This window comes from Arvicanthis niloticus, chromosome 1, assembly GCF_011762505.2.
Source record: "Arvicanthis niloticus isolate mArvNil1 chromosome 1, mArvNil1.pat.X, whole genome shotgun sequence".
NCBI lineage: Eukaryota > Metazoa > Chordata > Mammalia > Rodentia > Muridae > Arvicanthis > Arvicanthis niloticus.
In genome coordinates, this window is record NC_047658.1 from 19,784,657 (window position 1) to 19,805,355 (window position 20,699).

General features: G+C 52.2%; 2 protein-coding genes, 1 long non-coding RNA gene and 1 pseudogene across 9 annotated transcripts in view; 1 reads left to right on the forward strand and 3 right to left on the reverse strand.

The window, feature by feature from the left end:
• Window positions 1–2,275: 2,275 nt before the first annotated feature.
• Window positions 2,276–3,094, reverse strand: LOC117699013 (band 4.1-like protein 5 pseudogene; annotated as a pseudogene).
• Window positions 3,095–7,505: 4,411 nt separating this feature from the next.
• On the reverse strand, window positions 7,506–11,130 carry Kcnj11 (potassium inwardly rectifying channel subfamily J member 11). Of its 3 annotated transcripts, none has more exons than XM_076934537.1 (2): window positions 10,978–11,130; window positions 7,506–10,005 (listed from the first exon to the last, which is right to left on the reverse strand). In XM_076934537.1, exon 2 carries the CDS (start codon window positions 9,987–9,989, stop codon window positions 9,078–9,080), a length of 912 nt encoding a protein of 303 aa, XP_076790652.1. In that variant the 5' UTR covers window positions 9,990–10,005; window positions 10,978–11,130; the 3' UTR covers window positions 7,506–9,077. The 3 variants fall into 3 exon arrangements, with proteins under 3 accessions (XP_076790652.1, XP_076790648.1, XP_034372437.1); XM_076934533.1 differs by lacking the exon at window positions 10,978–11,130 and adding an exon at window positions 10,177–10,925; XM_034516546.2 differs by lacking the exon at window positions 10,978–11,130 and having other exon boundaries at window positions 7,506–10,924.
• Window positions 11,131–12,104: 974 nt separating this feature from the next.
• LOC143442390 (uncharacterized) lies at window positions 12,105–14,981 on the forward strand. Its single transcript, XR_013110535.1, has 3 exons — window positions 12,105–13,099; window positions 14,052–14,301; window positions 14,898–14,981. It is a non-coding gene; the product is annotated as an uncharacterized LOC143442390 (long non-coding RNA).
• The window catches only part of Abcc8 (ATP binding cassette subfamily C member 8), a 74,878-nt gene continuing 69,037 nt past the window's right edge, over window positions 14,859–20,699 (reverse strand). Inside the window, exons 30-39 of one of the 5 annotated variants that reach the window (XM_034516558.2) lie at window positions 19,810–19,912; window positions 19,045–19,158; window positions 18,626–18,746; window positions 18,395–18,525; window positions 17,552–17,630; window positions 17,268–17,376; window positions 16,908–17,011; window positions 16,134–16,267; window positions 15,794–15,856; window positions 14,859–15,090 (exon numbers count right to left, since the gene is read on the reverse strand). In XM_034516558.2, coding sequence (XP_034372449.1) covers window positions 14,953–15,090; window positions 15,794–15,856; window positions 16,134–16,267; window positions 16,908–17,011; window positions 17,268–17,376; window positions 17,552–17,630; window positions 18,395–18,525; window positions 18,626–18,746; window positions 19,045–19,158; window positions 19,810–19,912 — 1,096 coding nt within the window. In that variant the 3' untranslated portion in view covers window positions 14,859–14,952. Of the gene's footprint in view, window positions 15,091–15,793; window positions 15,857–16,133; window positions 16,268–16,907; window positions 17,012–17,267; window positions 17,377–17,551; window positions 17,631–18,394; window positions 18,526–18,625; window positions 18,747–19,044; window positions 19,159–19,809; window positions 19,913–20,699 lie in introns of those variants that run through there. The other 4 variants (XM_076934509.1, XM_076934517.1, XM_076934503.1 and 1 more) reach the window with 4 other exon arrangements.

Consider the following 20,699-nt stretch of genomic DNA (forward strand, 5'->3'; position numbering starts at 1 on the left):
TATTGGCTTGGTCTGAAATGTTAGGAATGCCTCATCTGCATGTGGAAGGACTTCATGCTGTCCCTACTTGAATGATTGTCACAGTCCTCTAAATGGGCTGTCCTAGTCATGTGTTCCAGGACAGGAATCTTGTCAGGAGTAGATTTAAATGCCTACCTTTCTCAATCATGAAAACTGCCAGGGCTCCTGAATCTGCTCAACTTTACCAGGTTTTCTGTCTGGTGGCCCAGTCCACATTATTCACTAATTATGAAAGTGCCTTACAGCCTTGCTTGCAGCCAAGTCTTTTGGAGGCCTTTCTTTTTCTTTCTTTCTTTCTTTCTTTCTTTCTTTCTTTCTTTCTTTCTTTCCTTCCTTCCTTCCTTCCTTCCTTCCATTCATTCTTTCATAATATTATTTTAAAGGTTATATAAGGCCAGATAATGAGGGTGTTACAAACTTGTTTTATCTGTGAAGGATTTTCAATGGGAAAGAAAAGAGGAATGTGCCAAGAAGGTTTTCCATCTTGCCATCAGTAGAACTACTGGCTCATGATGTAACCATTCCATTAACTAACAGTTAACCATCCAAAAAATCATCCAATCTTATCTCTGGGTATGAATCACACTGTCACTGCAATTTCTAGAATGGAGGTAACAAATCTGTTCATTAAAAATGAACTATATTAAATTTTTCTTGAAAAGAACACCAATGGCTTATGCTCTTAAGAACAAGAATTGACAAATGGGACCTCATAAAATTGCAAAGTCTCTATAAGGCAAAGGGCACTGTCAATAGGACAAAACAGCAACCAACAGTCTGGGCAAAGACCTTTACCAATCCTACATCCAATAGAGGGCTAATATCTAATATATACAAAGAACTCAAGAAGTTAGACTCCAGAGAATCAAATAACCCTATTAAAAATAGGATACAGAGCTAAACAAAGAATTCTCAACTGAGGAAACTCGAATGGCTGAGAGGCACCTAAAGAAACGTTCAACATCCTTATTTATCAAGGAAATGCAAATCAAAACAACCCCGAGATTCCATCTCACACCAATCAGAATGGTAAAGATAAAAAACTTAGGAAACAGTAGATGCTGGCGAGGATGAGGAGAAAGAGGAACACTCCTCCATTGTTGGTGGGATTGCAAGCTGGTACAACCACTATGGAAATCAGTCTGATGGCGCCTCAGAAAATTGGACATAGCATTACCTGAGGACCCAGCTATACCACTCCTGCGCATGTACCCAAAAGATTCTCTAACATATAACAAGGACACATGCTCCACTATGTTCATAGTTGACAGCTCTGGCGCTGTCCGAGGTACCGAGCTTGGGCGCAGGTCTGGTGGATTAAAGAACAACTCAGACTCCGGTCATTCGGTCATTCATTGTGAGAGAATGCCAATGCTTTTCCTGGGCAGGTTCAATATATACACCAAGCCAGGGAAGGGTAAACACAGACTCAGGAAAAAACAGAGACTCAACTGGGGGGCAATAGGATGTCAAGTGTAAATCCCCTTCCTGGGGCATCATCCTTCAACAGGATGTTTTGTTCTTAGAAAAACTGAGAATGTTACTCTGCAGACAGCAGCACACGGAAAGTCTCAGCCAGGGCATTGCAGCCCTTTGGGGTCCTACACATAGCAGCCTTATTTATAATAGCCAGAAGCTGGAAAGAACCCAGATGTCCTTCAACAGAGGAATGGGTACAGAAAATGTGGTACATTTACATAATGGAATACTAATCAGCTATTAAAAACAATGAATTGATGAAATTCTTAGGCAAATGGATGGAACTAAAAACTATGATCCTGAGTGAGGTAACCCAATCATAAAAGAACACACATGGTGTGCACTCACTGATAAGTGGATATTAGCCCCCAAACTCGGAATACCCAAGATACAACTCACAGACCACATGAGGCTCAAGAGGAAGGAAGACCAAAGTGTGGGTGCTTTGGTCCATCTTAGAAAGGGGAACAAAATACTCAAGGGAGCAAATACAGAGACAAAGTGTGGAGCAGAGACTGAAGGAAAGGCCATCCAGCAGAGACTGCCCCACCTGGGGATCTATTCCATATACAATCCCCAAACCCAGGCACTATTGTGGATGCCAAGAAATGATTGGTGACAGGAGCCTGATGTAGTTGTCTCCTGAGAGGCTGTGCCAGGGCCTGACATACAGAGGTAGATGCATGAGTGTTTGCAGACATTTGGATGATCCAGCCTAAAACAATGATCTTGTCTTGTGCTTCATCCCGAGCACCGTCTTCCATGCCACTCCAGTTCATTTATTCTTCTTAAAATCCAACCTGGTTATCTTGGGCCAGAACATTAAGCCCATTTGGTCTCTCCTTCAAAAACAAGGGGTTAGACCCAAGGCATAGTCATTCCCGTCTGTAGCCTTGCCCACATGCATGCTAGTTCTATATACTTCTAGCCATTTGTTTTTATTTGGATAATTGGTTTCAGCTTGTGCCAGTGTCAGACCTCTATATTCCTCCCATGTCTCAAAAGTAGCCAGTTCCATGTCTTCAATCTGAACTGGCACAAACCTGAATCCAGAGACAAGTTCAGGGCTGTGCTCGGAAAGTTCATAGTCGCCAAGTTCAGCTTGCACAGCTGCCAACTGAACGGCTGTATCAAAGGAACCCTCTAATTTCCCACCAAGAAAATCTTGTTTTAGCTGAAGAACCAATAAGTACCAGGTTAGGTCCTCATGAAGGTTATCTGGTTTCAAGGAATAAAAGTTAACTTGAAGATGAAGACATTAAGGTGAACCAATTTTAACTTATTTTTTGATGCCTTTTCGGTACTGTCCGACCAATGTTGGACAGAATCCACAAATATCAGAACAAAATAGGCACTTTCCATCAAGTCCAGGTTATAAGCAATTTGATCAAACAGGTCTTGTCCTTGGCTTTCTTTGGCAAGTCCATGCTAACACCTGTACTCTCCAGAGGGGACACCCTGCCTGTGATGACGGGCTTGGCGTCTCAAGCTTCAGGAATGTGTGTGGCGGCATGCTCTGCTCTTGCAGTTGCTCCTTCTCAGCATGTTGGCTCGTAGACTGGCAGCCAAATGTTCTCTGAAGGAAGCTCAGCATTTCTGCCACTGTACTGGAGGGTGTAACCATGGAGACCACCGAGACCACTATGAGAACGGTGAGCTCGACCCTTGGGGAGAGATGCTCATTCAGCTTGAGGGAAGGACAGGTCTCTGGAGTCACCGAGAAATGGCCTCAGAAGGCCCACCCTGTGCTAATCCCCCTAGAGGCATTTTCTTAAAGGAGGTTCCATCCTTTTAGATGACTTTAGAATGTGGTAAGTTGAATAAAACTCTTCAGCACAGCCTTTGTCTTATCTTTGAGAGAGCTGCCCCAGACCCCACTGAGGAGAAGCAAGCCTTCATTGACCCAGACCTCCTAACATCATGAAGCAGGAACATATCCATTCACAAACACCCAATCCTGTGAACTCCCAAAACATAAAGACCTGGAAGGGAAGAGGTACTGTTCCCTCCCGTCCTGTGGGTTGGAGGTTTCTGCAGTGTGTGTCCCCTTCATGCTAATCTGGCTCAAGGGAAAGTCTAAGAAAACATGCATGGTTTCTGGGTTAGAAGGCATTTCACTGGCTCAGCAGTGAAGACAGCTGTAGGTGTTCCATCCCCTTAATAACCCAGGAAAAGACCGATACACTCTGACTGGAGTGATAGCTGACTGGAGTACTCCCTAAACAACAGTAACGAAGGTCACTGATGAGAGGGACCTAGTGCCTGCTTCAGGTGGAAAGACAAACACCCCAGGATAGCTAAAAACAATCCTCTATGATAAAAACTGGGATCCCTGATTTCAAGACATACTACAGATTTATAATAATATAAACCACATAGCATAGTCATGAAAACACAGGTTGATCAATGGAATTGGGTTGGGGACCTCCACATAATCCACACACCTGATTTTGGACAAGAGGAAATAGAATGGGTTTTTCAAGTATACTGGGAGTGTGGCTTGGGGGTGGAGAGAGAGAGTACTGGGAGAGATGCCTGGGATTGAGGGTATTTGGGGTGGAGGGTAACATAGAGACCTGGTGCAGTGGAAACTCCCCAGGGTCTATGAGAGTGACCATAGACTGAAGTCTTATAGTCATGGGGGACACAGAGCACCAAACAGCCATCTTCTATAACCAGTAAGCGCCCAGCTGTGAGACTGCAATCCAGCCACAAAACCTTCCACTTCCAGTGTGTCCTGCCTGCAGGATCTGCTGGGGTAGTGATGATGCAGAACTTGTGGGAGTGGCCAACCAATGACTGATCTAACTTGAGGCCTACACCAGGAGAGGGAGCTGTGACTGACAGTGCCAGGAAGGCTGGGAACCAGAGCCTGGGCTTCCCAGAGACCCAGGGTAGAATCAAATATGATAGAAAAAAAAAAAAAAACCAGGAAAAAGAACAAAAAGGAAAAAAAAAGACTCAAATGGTTCTGCCACTCACAGATTGGGTGCTTAGCTCAATTGTCATCAGACAGGCATCATTTAGCAACTGATGCGGGCAGATGCAGATACCCGACCCACAGCAGGACACCAGGCAAAGCCAGGGGAGCTCAGTGGAAAAGAGGGAGGAAGGATTCTGGGAGCCAGAGGAGTCGAGGACACCATGAGAACAGGAGCCACAGAATCAACTAACCAGGGCTCGCAGGGGCTCAGAGACTGACATGACAATCATAGACCCTGTATGGGTTTGAGCTGGGTCTCTGTATATACATTATGGTCGAATAGCTTGCTGTCATTGTGGGACTCCTAACAGTGTGAATGCAGAGTACACACACACACACACACACACACACACACACACACACACGAGGGTGGAGAAGGAGAGGAGGGGGGAGGGAGGGAGGGAGAGAGAGAGAGAGAGAGAGAGAGAGAGAGAGAGAGAGAGAGAGAGAGAGAGAGAACGCTTTACATGGTCTGGTTCAGTTATTCCAACAATGGCTGCCTAGGAATGGAAGGTACAAGAGTCCAGAAGTTGTTCAGGCCACAAGGCTGGATGTCTTGGCTGGTCTTCAGTATACACTGGAATCCTTTATGCCAGTTAAGGAATGGACTTGCTATTGAGGCCATAGACAGACGGCCTGGTGGGGACTATGAAGAGACTGAGTGGGGGTTTCCTCTTACAGATTTCTGAGAAAAGAGAAAGGTCCCATGTCACATAATTAACCCATAGGATGTAGTTGCAGGTTGGTTGTCTCTGGTTGCTAAGGATGGATTTGTTTAATGAGTGTTCTTCATGTGGGATGGCCACCTGCAGCCCTTGGCCTCCGAGGGAGCCTGGGATACTTCTTAGGCGCTAAGGCATCACAGCAAATCACTTGTCACATCTCTCTGTGGCAGGGGAATTATAGAGGCACAGACAAAGCTATGGTGGTGGGGGATGGGAAGCTGAAGTGAGCAGAGCCTGCCCTGTGATCTAACATCCTGTATATCACAGGACTTAGGAAGAATCAAGGTCGGGGGAAGGCAGGTCCCCACATCCTGGACTCAGGTTGCCAAGTCTAGGTAGCCTGGTCCTTAAGGCACTTCAGTGCTGGGCTGCTCCATAGCGGAAGTAGAACGGAGTACAGAAGAAACCCATTTCCCTTCCTGTGAGGGAATAGAATGCCCTGAGCAGGAGGGCTTGGCAGAGAGGCTGTCAATCTAGCCTCCACCCCTGGCCACAGTTTTGGCTCTGCTCTCCATGTTCTTCCTCTCTCGAGCTCCTTCAGAGCAGGAATAGAACAGGGTTTTCAGACCAGTGGCGGTCTAGGGACATGGCTGATATCCACCCTTTTCAAGAGTCACCTGCATTTATTGGTAAAACTCAAAGCTGTAAGATATTGTCACCTTGGAAGACTGGGGACATTGAGACCCGTGGGAAGCCACCAATGTGTCCCCTCCAGTGACAGCCCTGGGGAAGATGTCAGGAAGGACAAAACTGGAAAGAGGACACCTATTGGGGCAGAGTGGGTCCTATGTAAGGACCGGATACCTGCTGGAGATGTCGTCCCCAGGTGTCAGGCCTGGATGCGTGTTCAGTGTACTTTACTAGTTCATTTTCAGGCGAACAAACAGTCCCCAAGAGGAAGAGGGCAGCTTGGCTTCCCTCCCCTGTGCAGCTCAGACCTGATGCTTGGGGCATGTCACACCACTGTGAGTTGGGGACAGGGTGGTGGTATGTGTGCTTCCCAGGCTGCACTGTCACTGCTTGGCTTGGCACACAGTAAGACTCAAAGGCAAGAGAGGATAGAGGGGTCTCTACACAAGTGGATCCAGGCCAGGGAGGTCCCTGTGATTGCAAGGGTATCTTGGATCTAATTGAGAATGTCACTTTACAGAGTGACCCTGCTACCACTTTCAAATCTGGAAATTATGTGCTCTCTGGGCACATTTTCCTCTAGTTCTTGTGTAGTGAGGTAACTGGCTCTTTCTTCAGGACTGGAGTTTTCTACTCTCTCCCTGAGCTAAACTTTAAGGCTTGGGATCTCTCCTTCAATGGGATGGAAATTGAACCAGCCGCCCAGATTTTCTGGGCTCTTGTAGGTCTCCTCTGCAGCCAGCAGGTGGCACCATAACCTTATTTCTATGGGCTTCAGACACTACCAGCTGCTTATCTGGGAGCTGGAAGGTTATTTGGATGGGACACCATGGATGCTGTCACTCAGCAAGTCTTACAAGTGACTCTAGCTCCTCCCTGTGGCCTCAGGGAGAGCTAAAGTGAGTCCTGAGCACCCAACTTGTTGCCCCCAGAACTAGGGAGATTCTGAGGTTGGTTTGTTTATTTGTTTGTTTGTTTTGTTTTTTAACTGGAAACATGCCAGTCTGCTAAGAGGGAGTCAGCACTGGGGACTATGTGTAGATGGAGGAGAGAGTAGATTAGAGGTCAGACTGGTAGCAGAACTTCCTGGCTCGCCCATCTGCACGCCTCACTATATCCACAGCCCCTGGTTTGTGGTCATGTGTACAATCCATCATCCATCTGCCCATTCATTCTTTCACGGAGCACCCACTCAGTTCCAGATGCTGACTTGGCATTGCTCTGGAGGAGACATGAACACAGAGATGGGGAGACAGACCCTTAAACACAGGCATAGAAGAAGGCCCATAGAGGAGAGAAGGGTATCTCTCTCCAGAGATGGTTCAAGGAGAATCACCGGCCTGAGACTTTATGGATATCAATAGAGGAGGCCACCCTTGACCCAGGAGATAGAGAGCTACAACATATTCCACATGGTAGGGAACGATCACGACCCTGCTCAGCCCACTTGAGTGGCAGTGGTGCAGGTGACGGGCAGGCGGACCGCAGTGAAGTGGGCAAAGACAGGGAGAGCAGCCCCTGCAGACCAGGTCTGAGCTGGGAGGGGCACCATTCGGGGAGTATGACCAGACAGAGCAACACATCACTCAGAGGCAGTGTAAAAACACCTTTTTTTTTTTTTTTTTTTTTGTCTTCCGTTTAGTTAGTTTTCCCATCACACGGCTAGCTCAGCAATGATCACGACAGTTAACATTTATTGAGTACTTGTTAGAGACCAGGCACTTCTGAAGCTTGTATACATGTGCTTTCACCTGCTCAACTTAATGAGGTAGGGACTATTAACATGAATGAGACAACTGAGTCACAGAGCTGTTTGGCTGGAGCCAGGATTTGAACCAATCAATACCCTAAAGCCTATAACCTCCCTGGCCCTCCCCATGGGTACCTCAGCCTTCCAGCAGAGTCTCGGGAGGGAAGCCAGGCCCTTGACTATTATGTCTGGTGGATGTCAAATGGTCAAGTTGGCCAGACAGACTGAGAGTGGGTGGGTGGGTGGGTGGGTGGACCTGAGGTGGGAGGATGACGGTCTCCAGAGGTGAGGGAATCAGAGCTGGTCTAAGTAGCTTTCCTGGCTTCTTGCCTGCCGGGGCTATGTTGGGTGGCAGACTCTGGCAGTGCCCTTTTTTTTTCCAGTGGCATGGGCCACTGCCTCCCCAGCAAGAAAAGCCCAGAGTTCAGGTCACAGATGGGAGGCTTTATTGACAATGGGGCAGTGGAGTTCTGGGCAAGGACACCGCACTGCTCTGAGAGTCCAGGCTCAGGTCAAGCCCAAGGGCCTCTTTGCCTTGGGGGCCTCCCTTTCCTTCACAGGGCTGAACTTTCCAAGGTTTCTTTTTCTAGCAACCGAGACAAGACATTGCTACCCACCAGCATCCCCCAGACAAAGTGACTCACAGCTGCCCATGGGGAGCCAGGAGCAGAGATTTGCCTGAAGTGCATCTTGTTTGGCAAGCACAGGACCCTTTTCAGCCTCTCAGCCAGGTATATCAGTGTTTGCCCAACGCCCCACTCCCCAGCCCCTCAGGGGGGACAAACCGAGGCAGCAGTCCTGACTCTCTCTCTCTCTCTCTGCAGAAGGCTGTAGTCAATGCTAGAGGACAGGGACACATGTCTGAACAGGACCAGCAAGGTCTCCAGTCATTTGCCTCCTTCTAGTCCCCCTTCCTCGACAAGCCTGCCATAAGGAGGCGAGCCTAGGTAAACTTATCCTGCCGTGTCTGTGTGGGCCCCTCAGCTCCCAGGCTCTGACACCCACCTTCTCCCTGGCTGGCAGGATTCTTCAGCATGGCACGAACAGGGCTGGGGCCTGGCCAGGTATTTCTTAGTGGCTACAGAAATAGCAATAGGCTCCCAACTTGGGGGTTGCTTTTTCCCAATTACCTGTCTGCTTGTGGCAAGATGAATCATGGAGGACCAAGACTGGCGTTGAGACCTTAGCTTTAGGAGCCCTGAACCTTCTATAGTGGGCAGGGACACAGGGGTAAGCCAGTCCTGAGCTGAGCCTGGGAGGAGCAGGAACAAAAATAACCCGGTACAGGCTCCTGCTGGGGCCAGAAATAGCATAGTGACATGTATCTTGTAACACCCCAGGCACACAGCAGCGGGGAGGCTGAGTCGAGGAGGGTCTTGTCCCACACCAGACCCTCATCTGGCCAGGGGCTTGCACCCCACCACACTACATACCACACTTCACTTTCCATGCGCCCACATAAGTGAGTGGGGGCCTGAGGGACTGCAACTCAGGACAAGGCATCCGGAGAGATGCTAAACTTGGGCTTGGCCTTCGCCACGGCCACACTGCGCTTGCGCAGGGGCCCTCGCGAGGAGGCGAGGGTCAGGGCATCCAGCAGGCTGCGGTCCTCATCAAGCTGGCGGGCTGTGCAGAGTGGTGTGGGCACTTTAATGGTGTTACCAAACTTGGAGTAGTCCACAGAATAGCGGCCATCCTCCTCGGCCACAATGGGGACAAAGCGCTGCCCCCACAGAATCTCGTCAGCTAGATAGGAGGTGCGGGCCTGCGTGGTAATGCCTGTGGTTTCTACCACGCCTTCCAAGATGACAATGATCTCCAGGTCCTGGTGGTGGTGCAGGTCACTAGGAGCCAGGTCGTAGAGCGGGCTGTTGGAGTCGATGACGTGGTAGATGATGAGCGGGGCCACCAGGAAGATGCTGTTACCACCCACGCCATTCTCCATGGGGATGTCCACCTGGTGGAGAGGCACAACTTCGCCCTCGGGGCTGGTGGTCTTGCGCACCACCTGCATGTGGATGGTGGCGCTAATGATCATGCTCTTTCGGAGGTCCCCTACACGAAGCATGAAACACAGGCGGCCATGGCGCAGGGTGATCACAGCATGCTTGCTGAAGATGAGGGTTTCTGCTCGCCGATGGGCCTGGGCCGTTTTCATGAAGATGCAGCCCAGCATGATGGCGTTGATCATTAGTCCCACGATATTCTGCACAATGAGAATAAGGATGGCCACGGGACATTCCTCTGTCACCATGCGCCCGCCGAAACCAATCGTCACCTGGACCTCGATGGAGAAAAGGAAGGCAGATGAAAAGGAGTGGATGCTTGTGACGCAGGGCACGTTGGTGCCCTCTCCGGGGGCCAGATCACCGTGGGCGAAGGCGATGAGCCACCAGACCATGGCGAAGAGCAGCCAGCTGCACAGGAAGGACATGGTGAATATAAGCAGCGTGTGGGGCCATTTGAGGTCCACCAGCGTGGTGAACACATCTTGTAGGAAGCGGCCCTGCTCTCGAATGTTCTTGTGGGCGACGTTGCAGTTGCCTTTCTTGGACACGAAGCGGGCCCTCCTCTCCCGAGTACGGTACCTGGGCTCTGTAGGGTCCTCTGCCAGCCGGGTCAGCACATATTCCTCAGGGATAATGCCCTTTCGGGACAGCATGGCTCCGTTGGCCCCAGCAAGGGGTTTCCCCCATGGGGGGAGGAACTACACTGGCTTGGCCTAGGGCCTCTTTGTAGGGTCCCCTCTTTGAGCCCTCTCCTCAGGTTACCCTAAGCTTGTACCAACCTCTGGACTGATATGCCCCCAGCTGGGTTCTGCTTCTCTTTATACTAGCTTCAGATGCCGGCTCCGCCTGCTCATTGCTTACTGAGCCCCCAACCCAGCTTGTGCTCTACCTGGTACTGGATCCCCGGCTCAGCTCTCCTCCACACCCCAGGACCTCCCTCTAACTCCCTTTCCCTGGCCCAGCCTTTCTTTTCAAACCACCTCAGAACTTATCACCTCTGGGGCTTCCAACTTAGCAGCCCTCACTCGACCCCCCCCCGCTCTTTTCTGACCTTACCCACTTCTGTCCGCTGTCCCCTCCAAGCACCAGCCTTACTTCTTGACCCAGTCTCCTCTCCAGGTGTGCCCTGGATTTCCCATCCCACCCCTCCCCTAGCGCCCTCACCGCTCTGCTCTCCCGATCCTTCTCTAGCCCTTGTCCTCTTTGTCTCCTTGGGATCCCGCGCCCTTCGAGTCACCCTGCAACCGTCTACGCTCGGGATCCCCTCGCCCCCCACCGCCCAGACCCCGCTGGCTCCGCGTCGCGGCCTCCCTGCTGCCCTGCCGCCCGCCCGTAGCCCCCGCCGCCGCTCCGTCCCCACCCCGCCTGTCGCCGCCGCACCTGCTAGTGCTGCTCAAGCTGCGGCCACCTCCCTGCCCCCTCCCACTCCGGGTGCTCACTCCCGGCCGGCTTCCCGGGCGTGTGTCTGTGAGCCGGTCCTCAGGCACCGACCCGTGCGCGGTGGGGGTGGGAGGCTGCGGGCGGGGGGCTCCTGAGAGCAAGTGCAGCCTCCGCCGCCAGAGGGCGCCAGATCGGCTCCCGAGCGGGGGGTAAGGGCGGGCCTAGGCGCAAGCCCCGCCCACAGAGGATTCTCGTCCCGCCCTCGCCTGCTCACTATCCTCAGCCAGGCCATACGGCTTTCTTTAAACCGAGGATGGTTCTAAAGAAGTTGCTTTTGTGAAATTCTCTTAGTCTGGCTCGGCAGCTCCTATAGCCCTGATTTCTATTTTTGCCCCGTCCATAGTTAGGTCTTACCTGCCTCTCACACAGCACTTGATTCCCAGGGAAAGAAGGCAGTGAGAGATTACATCATCAATGTCGGGGCTGGGGTGAGAGAAACAATAGCCTCAGAACTTCTCAACTGACGATTCTTCCTCCCTTTGAGGATTATTTTTGATCTTACATTTATTTATTTATTTATTTATTTGCTTATTTACCTATTGGAGACAGGAATTTTTTTGTAGCCCAGGATGGCTTCAAACTCCGTATGTAGCAGAGGGTGACCTTGAACTTCTGATCCTCCTGCCTCCACTTCCAGAGAGTTAGAATTGCAAGTGCACAGCAAGGCCCTGGCTACCGTCCCTGAGTTTTAAGAGGGTTTGTTCTGCCAGCTTTCGCTTTGTACTCTGTAGACCTTCAGCCTGGTTTCTTCCCCTTAGCCCTAGGGGGTTGTGGTGCTTGGGGATGGGTGAGGGGTCTGGCCTGAGCAGCTGTTTCAGGGCTAGCTTGGGTATAGAGTAGGTGACCCAGGTTATTGTCAAGAACAGGAGTGATGGTTCCATTGCAGTCGCCACTCTAGAGTGGCTCCTGGAGGTTGCTGGAACTGTAATGGCCTGCCCTGGGGCTCAGATCCTTGAGACAGCCCTCTACCCGCTGTGCAGCTTGAGTGAAAGCTGGAGGCTGGAGCTGGAGTAACAGCGGCACTGGAAATGCCAGCCACCATGGGACATTTTCATATTGAGTCGGGGGGGGGGGACTTTCAGATGGTGGTTTCTTCTTTCCAGATCCACTGATAGGTTGAGTGGACCTACAAAGAGTGAGGGAGGACCGGACTATACTGATAGGGGCATTATGCCTGAGACTAGGAAGAGAAGACAAGTTGAGTCAAGAATAGGAAGTTTAAGGACACAGTTACACAAGAAATGTCTGAAGCCACTTCAACTTTTAGCCATGAGAAAAGGACCCTGGGAGAGGGCTCCAGGAACTTTGGACATCTTTGCAGAAGTCCCTGGGGGTAAAGGAGGAATGACTAGTACGTCTGCTTGGCCCAAGCATAGAGTAGAGCAGAGGCAGGCTTTGATTGACATATGCAAGAGTGTTCTGATGACAGTAGCCCTCCTGGTGGGGGGGACCCAAGTCTGAATTGGCAGACCGTTAATTAAATCATTGTGGAGGGATTTGGGTCAGGATGGCCTTGGGGATTCTTAGAAGACTTCCTTGCTCTTCCTCTGCTGCCTTCTTGGAGTGAGAAGTCTTACCCTTGTAAGAGCAGAGTCCCCCAACCCTCCCTGTGTCTGCTCCTGGAAGTCCAGAGTGGAAGGAACTGCTGGGTCTACACAGGCGTCTTCAGGTTGAGAGGCCAGAGTCTGCTCTTTGGGCTGGCTTTAGCTACTCCCTGTCCCAGGGGAGAGGAGGCTGAGTGTCCTGCCCAAAGGGCTCAGCCTCTCTGGTGATTTGAATAGGTATGGCCCATGAGAAGTGGCATTATTAGGAGGTGTGACCTTGTGGGAATAGGTGTGGCCTTGTTGGAGAAAGCATTTCACTGTGGGGTGGGCTTTGAGGTCTCCTCCTATGCTTAAGCTCCACCCAGTGTGGAAGAGACCCTCCTCCTGGCTGCCTGAGGAAGAGTCTCTCCTGGTTGCCTTCACATCAAGATCTAAAGCTCTCAGCTCCTCCTGCACCATGCCTGCCTGGATGCTGCCATGCTCCCATCATGATGATAATGGACTGAACCTCCGAACCTGTAAGCCAGCCCCAATTAAATGTTGTCCTTTATAAGAGTTGCCTTGGTCATGGTGTCTGTTCACAGCAATGAAACCCTAACTAGAAGCCTTCTACCCTGTTTGATTCTCCCGCTGGCTCATAGCCATCTCCCCAAACACTATATTGTTGTGTCCTTGTCGAGGTCTATCTCACACCCCCTGTCCTTGCATTAAGGGTCTGTGATACCCCGCTGCTGCCCTGATCCCCTCTGCACCCCTATGTGAGGCGCTTGACAGCTCAGTTCCATTCCTCCAGTCTTGCAGCAGGATTCCTGCCTCCCTCCCCAGCCCTCTGTCTCTCTGATTATCTAATTTCTTCCCTCCTACACCGGACACGAATCTTGCCTTTCCCAGGCAGCCTGCCAGGCCTCAGTGAGCTCTCCTGTGAGTTGCTCTGGCTCCTGGCACTTCAAGAACGGCCTATGCTGGGCTCCCTTGGTGACTGGTGAACTTTCCTTATGTTAGAGAGCTCTGACCCTCTTGCAGCCCTGGGAGATGAAGACCTAAGACTCCTAGGTCTGCGACCCCAGAGTCTCATAAGCCAGTACTGAAGGCGCTATGCAAATTATAACCAAATGGCATGCAAATGAACACCTGCCATTTCTTGGCTGAGGAGAGGGTTACACTCCTCTCCCCTGATGCAAATGGAATTTGAAAGAGTTGTTTTGGTGTCTCTCCTGGTGTCTGATCCTTGGCATCATCAAGCTACCACCTGGTTGACTTGTACAGGGACTGCAGGGACCACCCTCCTCCCACTTGTGAATGCTTGTGAGATGAGGGAGGGAGGCAGAGATAGTGACATGGGATCCTGGCCTAGGCAGCAGAGTAGTCCTGATTGGGTGGGAGTGGGCACGTGATCTGGTGAGTCCACTGGGATTCAGTTCTAGGACTTTGCTGGAAGTACTGGAAGAGAACACCTCATTTTCCTTCTAGTCACTCTGGGGCAGGATGTAAGCTAAAGAAAGCTACTACCATCCATTTGTCACTGGACGGAGAGAAGGAAGCAAGACTCAGAAATGGAGACACCGTCTGATGTCAGAAACCTGGAGCCACCCGTGTTTGAAATAGCATTCTTCCAGGTTTCTCTGGCCAGTCACATGCCACAGTGAATTCAAAGGCTTGCTTAAGCCATGTCGAGTACCTGTTACTGGAGACGGGTGCCAGGCCCCAGGGTTATAACCAGGTGAGCCCGAATGAATCCCAGCTGGATGGAGACTGCTCGCTTACCCGATGGGGCTCTTCCTGAGCCTTTTCCCTTGCTGCAGACTGAATTCCATCCCCACATTCATAGGTTGTAGCCTCTAGTTCCATGTACTCGGGATCTGGGCCCATGGGGAGGTTATTAAGGTTCAGTGATGTTGTGGGCAGAGGCTAATCCAATATGACTAGTGACTTAGAGGAAAAACACTGGGGTGGGGAGAGAGGAGGGGAGATTGAGAAGTTGTGAGGGCACAGTCAGTGTGAAGCAAAGAAGAGAGGCCTCAGGAGAAGCCAAAGCCACCAACCAACCCCTTGATCTTGACTACAGCCTCCAGGATGGGGAGAGATAAATTTTTGCTGTGGAAAGCCACCTAGCCAGTGGCGTTTTGTTATGGCAGTGGGAACAGCCTGATACAGATCAGGAACATGGTTTTGCCTCTGTTCAATTGGCATCTACGAGTCGGCTTGGTGCCAAAGGCAGGCTGGTTGCCTGCACCCATGGGGCTCTGCTGTCCGTTCCACAGAAGCTGGACCTCCAGTAGTAAACAATTAATTTCTTTATTTACATGTGATTTACAGTAAGAAATCCTAGGCAAGCAAGTGAGGTGTGGGCTGGCTCTTTGGTGCTGGCAGGTCATTTGTCTGCACGGACAAAGGACGCGAAGACGCTGTCCTTCTGGCTGAGAAGCTTCTCTGGCTCGTCAAACTCCAGGATCGCGCCCCTCTTCAGGACCATCACTAGGTCTGCACTCAGGATGGTGTGCACGCGGTGCTGAATGGGCAGGAGGGGCTGGGTAGTGTGGTGGGTGGGACAGCCAAGGACCGTTGTCCTCCCCCAGCCTGGAGGAGACCCGTGGCCACCACGTCTCTTCCCACTGCTTTTTCCCAGGCCTCCTTTTTCATGTAGCCTTGACAGACCTGAAGCTAAGTAGCCAGGGATGACCCTGAATCTCTGCTCTCCTGTCTTCTACTTCCCTGGGGCTAGGATTTCAGTGTCACCACCACATCTGTTTCTGCAGTGCTGGGGATTGAAGCCACAGCCTCATTCATTCTACACAGCCCAACTGTGTCCTCTGAGGTGGTGGCTCCAGTGGGGGGTGGTTGTGATTCAAGCCCTCTGCCCTTCTCTTCTCTATCAAGCCTCAGCCCTCCCCTGACCTCCAGGCATCAAGACTTACAGGCTCCCTCCACAGGCCCCTACTCTTTTCGAGAAGCAGCCCCAGCCTAGACCACAGGGCTTTAGGGAAGGGTGTATCTTGGAATCCAGAGAAATAAGGGGAAGGCCTGAGGCAGGTAAAGGTGTAAATCTCTAGACACCCCAAAATTCTGCTCTATTTCCCTGCCAGCTCTCTAGACTCCTGTCCTGGACACTCTAGGATCTTTTCCTGACTACAGACATTAGTCTGCTGGTTACCGTCTCGGAGGTAAGCATTCCCTCCTAGTGACCTCCACACAGGACATCAGTGGCCCCTTACCGCGATGGTGACCACGGTGCGGTCTGCAAATGCTGTCATCACCACCTTCTGGAGGATGTTCTCCTGTCAGGTAGAGGTAACAGGTGTGGCTCATCTGCTCCATGGACAGGGTCTGGGATGGTTCTAGGGACATGGGGCCCAGGTGGCCTGGCTCCCCTCTAAACCCTCTGCTAGCTCCATGCCTGTCTTCTCTCTGACTCTGGTCCCAGAGAACTGACCAGGTACTCAGTACTTGGAGGCTGGGCTTGCCTTTGCCACGTAACCCTAGATGTGAAAGTCAACTTGAGACTTCAGACCCCTCTGTGCCAACTGCTCCCTAACGTGCCACCCCAGGACCAACCGTAGCCATGTCGATGGAGGCAGTTGCTTCGTCCATGATGAAGATGCTGGTCTTCCTCACAAAAGCCCGAGCCAGGCAGAACAGCTGCCTCTGGCCCTGGCTAAAATTCTCCCCTCCTTCCGTGATGATGGCATCTGGAAGCAGACACAGGAGGGCAGGACTGAGTAAGTCCTGCCTGTGAGTAGAGCCCCATGGAAAGGGATGTATGTACAGGGTGCACACATATGGCTGTGTCATGTGTGTGCAGGGATGATGCTTTTGACACAACATGGCTTCTATTCATATGGATACAATGCACACGGGTCATCCTGGTGCTATGCACTATTGGGATCCTGTGGAGTCCTGGTGGGAGCCTTGGCTAGAGGGTGAACCAGCAATATCAAAGCCTGTCTAGCCTCACAGTGCCTACACCATGATTCTGTCTGACTCTGGACTGGGGAGCCTTCCCAATGGGCACGTTCTGTACCAATGTCCACTGTGACCCTTGTCCACAGGACAGGCAGACAGGGCAAGGCAGGGCTAAAGATACACTGAGGTGTGGGGGACTTGTAATCTGTCTTCTGGGGACCCTGAATGTCCCCCTGTGCTAGACTCTGAGCTAGGTGAGTTGTGTGACCCTAGGCAAGTTGTTTGACCTCTGAACCCCTGTATGGTAAAAGGTAGGACAGCACGGTCACTGAATCCTAGCTAGACTTGGGGCCCCAAGCTCAGCGCTCATCCTAGTTATGAGTGTGATGTTGCCCTTTCAAACCCATCTGTGCAAGGAGCAGTCACCCAGGCCTCCTGGCAGCGCCTTCACCACCAGCTTCAGCTGGGCGATCTCCAGAGCCTCCCACAATGTGCTGTCTGAACATTTCTTCTCGGGGTCCAGGTTGAATCTGGGGAGAGGCACAGAGAGCCCTCAGCGAGCAGGGTTCACCTTCATCCTCAAAGCAGCGACTGAGAACCTAGTGCTGGGAGGGGCCCGCTGAGGCGGGAAGTATTTGGAAGAGGGGGGTGGAGGACCCACAAGTACCTGCTTAAGCCTAATGAAGAAGGCTGTGAAGGAGGCCTTCCTCTGAAGACTCTGCTCCCCATCTTGTGCAGAGAGCAAAGCCAGCCTGACGCTGGGGCAGGAGGACTGTAGGGTCTCACCTGATGGTGCCACTGAAGAGGACAGGGTCCTGTAGGATGATGGACAGGCGTGAGCGGAGCGTGTGCAGCGGCAGCTTGGCGATGTCAATGCCGTCAATGATGATGCGCCCTGTATGGAGATGATGTCATAGGTCAAGGGTCACCATGTGGGGGTGGTGCTGGGAATGGGCTCAGCCTGGGACGTAAATCCCAGTGAGGATACGGAAAGGCTGTTGGGTTTTCTGGGTCTTGCCTGGTAGCTGTGGGCACACCTGTACGTGTGTGACAGCTAACACACAAATCACCTTCGAACATGTCCACCATTCGGAAAAAGGCGAGAGAGAAGGAGGACTTCCCACTGCCTGTGCGGCCGCAGATCCCAATCTGGAAGCAGAGAAGCAGGTGCGTCGCTGTGGCCCTGGAGTGTGCACAGGTTCGGGGTCACAGCGCCTCGTCTAGTCTCAGTTTCCTGACCGACCAGCTTCTCTTTGGCCAGGCTGGACCCAGGGTTGAGCTCTTTTCCTGTGGTGGGTTCAGAGAGGGCTCTCTCGGCGACCCAAGAGTAGAGTACAAGCATAGGTGGCTAGTTGCATGGGCCATGGTCTAGGTCTGTAGGGAAGACCCACATCCTGTTTGGTAACCGTCAGGGAGTGAAGGCCCCGGTGTGCCTCTGTGTGCATGTGTATGGCAGGACACTGGGACAGTGAATGTACCATGTGGGCATGCGTTTGAGTTCTCCACCTGCAGTAGGGCCACACCGGATCCTACGGCTTCCCAGTTCTTGAGTCCCAAGAGACATTTATATAAAGGACTGATACAGAGATAGTGATACCAGAGATAGTGAAGGATCAGGGTGGAAGAGACAGGTGGGGCAGATATTCCCCAAGGCTCGACATAGCCAGACAACACCAAGGGGGACAGAGAGACAAAGGCAAGAAAGAGGGACTTGTCAGAGATGGGCTGAATGAGAGATGTGAGGCCCCAGAGTGCTGGACAGCTGCAGCATCTCTGCTTGCAGGGAAGGCCTGGCAAAGCTCTCTAAACCAAGGAAGTCCTAGATGACTGTCTCTGTGGTGGAGGGGGCCCAAGGGTAGGAAGAGGCCTGCAGCTGACTGCTGCCCACCCGACGGGCTCCCACCCCAGCTGACCTTCTGTCCTGGGGAGATGAGGGCATTGACGTGTTTCAGAACAGGCTTCAGGGAGCTGTCATAGCGCACACTCAGGTTTTGAATTTGGATCTTTCCTTGGTCTGGCCAGTTCTTGGGGATCAATGACGGTGCTGAGGGCCAGGCTGGGGGTCAGCCACCAGGCACAGGCCACCCCTAGCATCCAGAAGGGTCACCCGCCCCCAACCAGGGATACACCCTGCAGGTTCTCACCCAGGAGCCCCTCATAGCTCTCCGCCTCAGTTTTCAGGAGTGTGTGGATACGCTTCACAGCCCCCAGTTGGATCTCCATGTCTGCCAGGTTCCTCACCATCCAGTTGAGGTAGTTGGAGACCTGTGGGTGGAGGAGCCAGCCAGTCACAACTGCTTTGTGGTGACCATTTTCCCCTTGGCCTCCAGAATGGCTCTTCTAACTGGACTAGGATGGACTAGGAGCCCCTGTGAGCCGTGGATAGTGGCAACCTGGAGCCATGAAAGGGTTACAGTGGCTCCTTACCCAGCACCTGTTTGCTATCCATCTAGCAAGGCCTAGGTGGGGGTGCACCATCTCTCCCACATCTCAGGTGAGGAAACTGCCCCGGGTGCCCAAGAGCAGCATCCGAGTCCTCCCTGTCCCACCTGCTGCCACTCACCATCAAGGCATAGGTGAGGCCCAGGCCCACCAGGCCAGCAGAGAGCTCCCTGTGCAGGGAGTTGGAGATGGAGGTGGCAGCTGCGATGAGCACCACACATGCTCCGATGTATTCCTGAGGAAGGACAGCACTTGGCCTGGACTGTTGTGAGTCAGAGCCACAGGTACCTCATCCTCCCTCACCCAGCCTGAGCCCCAGCCCCACACCCATGCAGCCTCCACACAAGAGGCTGGCAGAAGCTGAGGCCTAGGAGCTCATGTCTCCTCCAAAGTTATGCACCCTACTCCCCAAGGAAGGGTGCCTCACCAGCCGGCCCCGTGAGCACTCGTGTGTGCATCACATGACCCACTGCCGGCACATGCCTATCTCCTCATCCTGACAGGATCTTAGAACCCAGGCGGACCTTGAACTTTGCATCCTTCTGCTGCTGTCCCCAGTGTGCGGAGAGTACAGATATGATGTGGGAATCGAACCCAGGGCTTTGTGCATACTAGGCAAGCACTCTCTCAGCTGAGCCACACTCCTAGTCCCGACCTCCACCATTCTTAATGTCTCCACCCTGCACACACCCACTCTCTTTCTTCCTGGAACACCCCTGGGATATATGGGGTGAAAATTCAGGTTTGATGTGCGAAGACTATCAGGGCTGGGTCCCCATCATCAGCTCTCCCCTCTTCTACCCTGAATCTATGTTTGCTCCTTGTTCCAGCTCCACACTCCTAACCGGACCCCCGCCCCAGGACGCACAGTGGGGGTGGCACTTGCCATGCGGACTTCCAGCCACCTGTTGGCTGCCGTGAGGAAGAGGGAGGCGATGTTGTTGGAGTCCGTGTACTCTAGGAGCTTCTGCTGGAACCGGGCCTCGTACCTGGAGGATGAGCAGGATGTGGAGGAAGAGGGTGGGACTTACAGAGAGGACTGACAGAAAGCCCACTTACAGAGGGCTCTCAGCAGCTCCCAAACAAGCCAGCTCTTAGGTTGACCACAAATGTGGTCCCCGCCTCTGTCCACCTCGCTCCTGCTTCCAGCCCCCTGGGGTACACCAGATCCCTAACGACTTGTCTGGTTTTCTTTCAACCAGGTGTCAGGTTATCTTTCTTTCTGCATCAGTGTGTCCCCCTCGGAGAACATCACTGGTGTCCGGTATTAAGAACCACTTCCTCAGTAGGGACCATTCACGATCAACGTTATCTTCTGCCGCTCCTTACGGAGTCTCCCCAGCCCTTTCGGGTCATGGCATCATCTCCCACCCCGAGCACTTGCATTCTTTCCATCACCTGGAAGGTTTCTCCCTTGATCTTTCCAAATCTGCTCCCTTCTCAACTCCAGGCCTGACCTTAACTGCGCCTCCTCAGAGATGCCTTCCCCGACTCCCCCTTTCCCTTCAGTAGCCACCCATCAGCCAGGTCCTGAGGTGGCATGGAAATACTTGTTTAATGATGAACAAAGGGACCGACAAAAAGCCATCTTGAACTAAACTGGGAAAACCCAAATCCGGGAACTCAGAGGGACCCCATGCCGTGTTGGGCATGTGCTTCTCACCTCTGAAGCTGTTTTGCTTGAATCATTTCTGGGCAGAGGACACTCATCCGAGATGCTAAAGAGAACCTCTAAGGTGTGGGGGTGTGTGCGCTGCACAGATGAGTGGTGGATGC